At 33.8% G+C, this 8,059-nt stretch overlaps 1 protein-coding gene across 1 annotated transcript; it reads right to left on the bottom strand.

Annotated features, from left to right (window-relative positions):
• On the bottom strand, positions 209-1,848 carry LOC109225439 (10 kDa chaperonin, mitochondrial-like). Its single transcript, XM_019390108.1, has 3 exons — positions 1,647-1,848; positions 580-719; positions 209-491 (listed from the first exon to the last, which is right to left on the bottom strand). Exons 1-3 carry the CDS (start codon positions 1,749-1,751, stop codon positions 443-445), a joined length of 294 nt encoding a protein of 97 aa, XP_019245653.1. The 5' UTR covers positions 1,752-1,848; the 3' UTR covers positions 209-442.

Below are 8,059 nucleotides of genomic sequence, written 5' to 3'. Positions count from 1 at the left end.
CTCCCTAGAAATTCAGTCATATTTCACATTAGCTCCATATTAGTTAAACCAAGAGTATTTCATACAACACCCTAAATAGCATATGACCAAATTAGGATAAGAGAAACAAGGAAGAGTTCAACACGCCCAAAAATAAAGGTGTAAACATATGTTTGTGAGGATTCTCTCTCTAGACAACTATGTTAGAGCTGCATTTAGGAGATAAAAGTAGATATATAAGTCTAACTTGGGAGATTCATCATTTTCAGTAGCAGAATACATAAGTTTCCAAGTCACTCAATGCTAAAAGAACAGAATTGCAAAGGTTATTCAACTATCACTGCATTAGAGATTAAACACAATTCAACAATTCCAATATTCAACCAAAAACAACCCAAAATAAACCCCACTTCCCCTTAAGTTTAACCTCAAGGTTTGAATGAACTCAAATATATAGATGATCTCAGTCATGAAGCGTCCCCAAAATGTCCTCATCCCGGTACAAATGAAACCTGCCAGAAAGACATCAAGAATGATAAGAAAATCAATGAAGTTCAAAACTTAACAGCAATACAAGGTCAAGTAATAAAATGCACTCACTCTTTCTCCCCCAACTTGACTTGTGTACCACCATACTCAGGCAACAAGACAGTGTCACCTTCCTTGACAGCAGTGGGAATCAAGTTTCCTGACTTGTCACGCAGCCCTGGCCCGACAGCCACCACTTTACCGGAATTCAGCTGAAATTCACAAACATCAACAGATCCCAACTTTAGGTGAAACTCAAAACATTAGAACACTAGCAACAAATCAATCAACTAATTCTCAATCAAAGACAAGTTAAACTCAGCTATGTATCTCCTGTATTTGTTCGCCCACTGTTATTAAAATGCAAAACGAGGGATTATACCTGTGAAGCATGTGCTTCAACTAATGAGGCGCAAAGTGATCCTGACGAGATGCAGTTAGTTCTCAGAATCACAACTTTGAGGAGTTGAATTAATATAGGTATTATCATACATTGGATATTGAAATTCAGTTTTTCTAATCGCAATTTGATCTATCATAATAATATATCACATCTTCAAGGAGTTGAATTAACATAGGCATTACTGTATATTGGATACTGAAGGAATCCGTTATAATACTGGAGTTACATATGTTTAGTATCTCTTAATGTCATAAATCTTGCGGGCTACACTTCTCACTTCTCACTTTTCGCTTCAAGCCCCGGATCTTTGAACCCACGGGTGCCATCAATTTGGATCCATTTCAGTCAACTGCCTCGAGACACTTTACAGGTTCTCCAAATTTAACACTTAAATAACTCACAATACCCCCAGAATATCCCCGATCCCAAATCAAATTAGTTGAGGTCTTGGCTATGCTATGTGAACCCTAATTTTACTTTTTGCCCTATTCGAACCCATTTCGTTCGAATACTTAACAAATCAGAATTTTTCAAAACTAAATGTTCTCTAATCTTAAACTAATTCTAACTATAGAACCGATAGCCAAATTATGTCCCCAAATATGGAAAACGGAAGCAATAATAAAACTATGATGAATATTCAGTAGTATAATACAACACATAGCAAATTAATCATTCGATTACTCAACAAATTAGAAGTTACTCAAACTATATGTTTTCTGAAAAAGTGACCGACCTTAGAGGATTTCTCAGGGAGAAGAATACCGGCATTAGTTTTAGCAGGGGCGGTGATTTTCTCGATCAAAACCCTGTTGAGTGTTGGGAGCAAACGCTTCGCCATTTCTGCTTTTGTATTTTTGTGTGGTAGTGAAAGAGCAGAGACCAAAGGTTTATATGCGAAAAGGGTTCACGAATTGAGTAGAAGGTTCTAGTCTCCTCCTTGGGGTTTAGGGTTTTAACAAGGCATTTCCAAATGGACTGGGTTTCCCAGAACCGTATTTCTGATATTGGGCCTTTCCTGGCCCAGTTTCTATATTTAGTTGGGAACTTTACACCCCATAACTAACTTAAACACTATATTTATCATAAACAAATACACTTTAAAATAATTATAATACATACTACTTTTTGAGTTTTATAGCAAATACCTCCTTTCAAATCCTATCTCAACTACACACAAGCGCCTCTTTTTTCATTGCTTCCCAAAAGATTCAATCTCGTCTGTCGCTGTTGATCAGTCACCGTTGATCCGTCATTGCGGTTCCATCGCTACTGCTCCGCCGGCAAAACTTTGTCCTCTCCGACGAACGGCCATCGCTGGCTAATGTTTGGCTACGGTGAAGGATCTATCACATCTGGTCGGATTTTCGTTTGTCTCTGGTGACGAAAAGCCTCGAAGCCTCATTCTCATATTTGACTGGATTTTGATAGATATAATGTGATAGTGTATTCTTAGATCTGGCCGGATTTTTGTTCATTACCATTTTTAGTTTTAATATAATGTATATAGTGTTTTGCTTGGCCAGAAGACTCCATATCCGGCGAACTTTCTTCTCTTCTGTGCTAATGAGTCGCATATAATGATACAAAATATATTGTATCCTGTAAAAACACACTCAAATTTGAATGTATTCTGTATGTTTCAATGCAAATACAGTTCTATTTTTTGTATTTTCGCCTGTATTAATGTATTAAGAAGGTGATTTTTTTTAGGCAGATCCCTGTATTTTTGAATTTTTGTTGTTTAAATACAAGCGAATTAAATACAGTAAATTGAATATAGTGTAAAAGTAGCTACGAATGAATATAGTGAATTGAATATAGTCGAACATCATTGTAATTTTGATTTTTTGTTGTTTAAAAACAGCCGAATTGAATATAGTAAAATTGAATGCAGTGAAATTGAATACAATGTAAAATAGTTAAGAATAAATATAGCCGAATTGAATGTAGTGTATACGGCAAAATTGAATACGATGGCATACACCTTCTTTCTTGATTTTTTGTTGTTTGAATACAACTGAATTCAATACAATGAAATTGAATACTATGTAAAATATATAAGAACGAATATGTCCTAATTGAATACAAAATATACAGCCGAATTGAATATAGCGACATACATCCTATGACAAACAATTAGTACCTATAAAATGTAATTAGCTAAATTATAGTTACGCTATTACAATAAGCCTCCAAGCAATAATTATTTTTGAAAACTCCCCTATTTAGTTCAGTGTATTACTGTATGATATTGATATTGAGTTTTGTTGTGCGATATGAGATGGATAAAACGTAAGGAAAAATTATATTGTATACCCATTCTAAAAGATAATAGTCGGTAAAATATTTTTTTAATATTAATATATAATATACATTTTTTGTCCATAACCAATGTATATTTTTTTGTATATTTGGCTAGAGGATATAATTACATTTGACGGACCGGGAATAGTAACTTGCTCAAAATTTAATGGGAAAATATCATAACTGAGAACCTGCATTATATTATTTAAAATTAACCATTTTGGGGAGGATAAAATTAATGGGAAAATGTCCAAATTGTTGTAAAAAATTGGTGATTATGGAAAATAAAAGGTTTAGCTTGAGGCGTGTCAAAGACACTGTCCTTAAGGATATTTTGCCCACACCGTGATGAATAAAATTAGGCGTATCCCCAGGATTCAATAAGCTCTTCTAGTATAACTAGGAGCAAAAACAACAAAGATTAACGAGAATAAAACCCAGCACAAAAGAAAAGGAAAGAAAAGTGTTTAACTTTATTTTTTCACTACATTTTTGTTATGAAGACGAAGAAGTATATATATACTAAACAGAAGTAGACTCTCTGTTCCATATTAGAGGCTATTCAAGGAAAATAAACCACCAAAAACATTCAACCATAAAGATTATACGTTAAGTCTTAAAGCCATTAAGATTAGTCATTTATTCTCCAATACTAACGTTATTTACTTTTCAATAACGTAAAAATCCATGAGAATTCAATTGTCTAATTTATTTTGTCCCAAATTGAATTCAAAATTAATTAATTTTCTGTTACAAATATTTTTAAAATAATTACTATAATATGACTTATTAATATAATAGTAAGAAAATGAATCTAGACATAATTTTAGAATATTTCTTTTTGAGATACCAAAAGTATTTTTCTATCAATCCCCCACATATCTCAAAAAGAATATAAAAAATAATAAAGTAATAAAATAATTTGCTGGGTTTCACAAAATGAGCATAATGCGTCGAATCTGGTGTCTCTTGGACTATAAACCAGACCTAGATAAAATAAGATTAAACTTACAGAACAATTGGTGAAGTTTAAAACTTCTATGAACCAAGAATTCTTTTGTAAGTTTAGTGTCTTATCTATCACATTATACTCGCACACACTTTGTTGTGTATCACGGTTTTGCGCTAATAGGCCATGTGCGCGCCTGGTTTTCATGAGTGCTCTAGAAATTTCGCCACAAATTTCATAGGAGCGGCCCCACTCCACACTCATATAGGTCCATCCATCAAGTGTATTCTGCAGCACAATACCTCACCTATCAAAGGCTATGGATTATTAGATTAAGAGTTTAATAACTCAACCTCCCATTCCTTGCAGTTTTGCACTATATATACACACATCATAGGAAGGGATATAATTTAATAGTGCACATTTGATCAACTATTGACTTGTTATTACCCATATGAACCTACATCATGGGATCTCCAATCACATAGGTTGGGTTACCATCATAGTTGATAAAACTCAAATTGGCAAAAGTCTCATTCCCCTCGATGTTTCAGATATTAATTTTCTTCCCAGAGGTTTAGTCAGAGGATCGGCCAAATTCACTTCTGACTTCACATAATCTATGGAAATAATTCCATCTCTCAGCAGCTGCTTTATCACATTATGTCTCAATCGGATATGTCTACTCTTCCCATTAAAGGATTTATTTTTGGCAATGGCTATTGCAGCTTGGCAATCACAATGCATCAACACAGAAGGTGTCGGTTTAATTCCTAGTGGAATACTCGCCAAAAGGTTCTTTAACCACTCGCCCTCATTGCCAGCCAATTCCAATGCCACAAACTCAGATTCCATGGTAGATCTAGCTATTATTGTTTGTTTAGCTGATTTCCATGTCACAGCACCCCCACCGAGGGTGAACACATAACCACTAATGGATTTTGTCTCATCTGAATCAGAGATCGAGTTAGCATCACTGTATCCTTCTAGTACAGTGGGAAATCCACTATATTTAATACCATAGTTCATGGTACCTCTCAAATATTTCATTACTCTTACTAATGCGTTCCAATGATCATGACTCGGGTTTTGAGTATATCTACTCAATCTACACACAGCATATGCAATATCACGTCTAGTAAAATTCATCAAATGCATTAGACTACCAACAACTTGAGCATATTTATTTTGATCTATAGCATCTCCCTTATTATTTTTTAATTGACTACTAGCATCATAAGGAGTGCTTACAGGTACCACATCAAAATTATCAAATTTTTTAAAAATTCTTTCAACATAATGTTTGAGTCAGCATCAAACTATTGCCATCTCTTATAATTTTCATGCCTAAAATAACACTAGCTTCTCCCATGTCTTTCATCTCAAAATTAGAAGACAAGAAAATTTTGGTTTTATGTACCAAATCAAGGCTAGAACTAAAAATAAGCAATTCATCCACATAAAGGCAAATAATAACACATGTACGATCTACACATTTTGTATAAACACATTTATCTACTTCAATTGATGAAAACCCATCATTAATCAATACTTGATCAAATTTTTTATGCCACTGTTTAGGTGCTTGCTTTAGACCATATAAAGATTTTAGCAATTTACATACTTTATTTTCTTGGCCAGACACTATACAACCCTCAGGTTGCTCCATGTAAATTTCCTCTTCCAAATCACCATTTAAAAATGCAGTTTTAACATCCATTTGGTGAATAAAAAGTTTATAAATAGAAGCCAAGGCAAGTAAAACACGAATTGAGGAAATTCTAGTTACAGGAGCATAAGTATCAAAATAATCAACATTTTGCTTTTGGGTAAAACCTTTTGCAACAAGTCTAGATTTGTAGTTATCAATGGAACCATCCGGATTGAGTTTCTTCTTAAAAATCCATTTACAACCAATGGGTTTAGCTCCCGGAGGTAAATCAACTAAAATCCAAGTTTTACTTTGTAAAATTGAATTTAATTCTACATCAATAGCTTCTTTCCAAAATGAGGCATCAGACGAAGAAATAGCTTCAGAATATGTTAAAGGATCATTATCCACAAGATAAATATAAAAATCATTACCAAAAGATTTTTCTTTCTTTGGCCTTTTGCTTCTTCTTAAATCCTCACTTTCAAAATTATTTTGAACAATTGGAACATGTGAAATATTATCACTTGGAATAATAGGAGCATCAGAAATTTTCTCAAATTTCAAAGAAAAAATATTTTCAAAAAATTCAGCATTTTTTGTTTCAATAATTGTATTGTTTTCAAGTACATCACTTTTGACTACTAAAAATCTGTATGCTGCACTGTTTTCAGCATACCCAATAAATATACAATCAGATGTTTTAGATCCTATTTTCCTTTTCTTAGGATCAGGCAACATAACTTTAGCAAGGCACCCCCACACTTTCAAATATTTCAAATTAGGTGGATACCCTTTCCACAACGCATAAGGAGTTTTACCCGTTTTCTTATAAGGAATTCTATTTTGTAAATGACAAGCAGATAAAATGGCTTCACCCCAAAGATTATCCGGAGCACCAGAACTAACAAGCATGCTATTCATCATTTCCTTTAAGGTCCTATTTTTTCTTTCCGCTACCATTAGATTGTGGAGAATAGGGCGGAGTTATCTCGTGAATTATGCCTTCTTTCTCAGAATAATCATTCAAAAAAATAAATTCACCACCTCTATCGGATCTAACTCTTTTGATTTTCTTATTCAATTGATTTTCTACTTCAGATTTATAAATTAAAAACTTATTAAAAGCTTCATCTTTATTTCTCAACAAATAAACTTTTGTATATCTAGAAAAATCGTCTATAAAAGTAACATAATATTTTTTCCCTCCTCTAGTCATAGTTTGTTTCAAGTCTCCTAGATCAGTATGAATTAAACTTAATAATTCAGATTCTCTAAATACTGAAGCACATGATTTCTTAGTTTGTTTAGCTTCTGCACAAACTTCACACTTATCAATATTCGAAAAATTAATATTTGAAATAAGACCTTCAGAATGCATTTTCTTAATATAAGATAAACTAACATGTCCTAATCTAGCATGCCATAAATTAAAAGAATCAATCAAGTAAGTAGAAGAACTAACATTTTCATTCATAACATTGAGTACAAACAAGCCATGGCTATAATAACCCTTGCCAACAAAATTATTATTCTTGGTCAACACCACCTTATCAGATTCAAAAGAAACTTTCACCCCCACTTTTTCTAATAATCCCACAGAGACCAAATTGGCTCGGATACTAGGAACATGCAACACGTCATTCAATGCCAAAATTTTGTCAGATGTGAGTTTGAGAAGAACTCTGCCTTTTCCAAGAACTTGAGTAGTTCTTGAGTCACCAAGATAGACAACTTCTTCTCCCTCCTCAACTTGGGTGTAAGACACAAAGTCTTTTTTGTTAGCACATATGTGCCTAGTGGTACCAGAATCTAACACCCAGTCTTTCACATTGGCCACAAGGTTCATTTGGGAAACAACCGCAATAATTATATCATCCACTTTGGCTTCAGTCAGATTTACTTTAGCCTTAGTGGGATTGTCATTCCCAACCCTTTTTCGACATTGAGCAACATAGTGGCCAGGTTTGCCACACACAAAGCAGTTGCTTTTTTCCTTGAAGGTTTGATTGTTGGTTTTGGGCTTATAACCATTTCTTTCCTCATACATGTTACTTGATTTTTTCTGACGGTTGTTGTCCTCCACAAGGCTGCTTCTAGTTGCAATTTCTTTTCCTTTGTCAACAACAGCGTGCTTGCGGTTAAAATTATCTCCACCAAAAACCGTAATTTTCAAAATATCGGAAAAAGATTTGGCACATGTAATTAGCGACGGAACAACAACAGAAACAGTAGACGCAGC

The sequence above is a fragment of the Nicotiana attenuata genome, chromosome 5, assembly GCF_001879085.1.
Source record: "Nicotiana attenuata strain UT chromosome 5, NIATTr2, whole genome shotgun sequence".
NCBI classification, from domain to species: domain Eukaryota; kingdom Viridiplantae; phylum Streptophyta; class Magnoliopsida; order Solanales; family Solanaceae; genus Nicotiana; species Nicotiana attenuata.
Note: the sequence above shows the minus strand (reverse complement) of the source record. Positions and strands in the feature narration are given on the sequence as shown.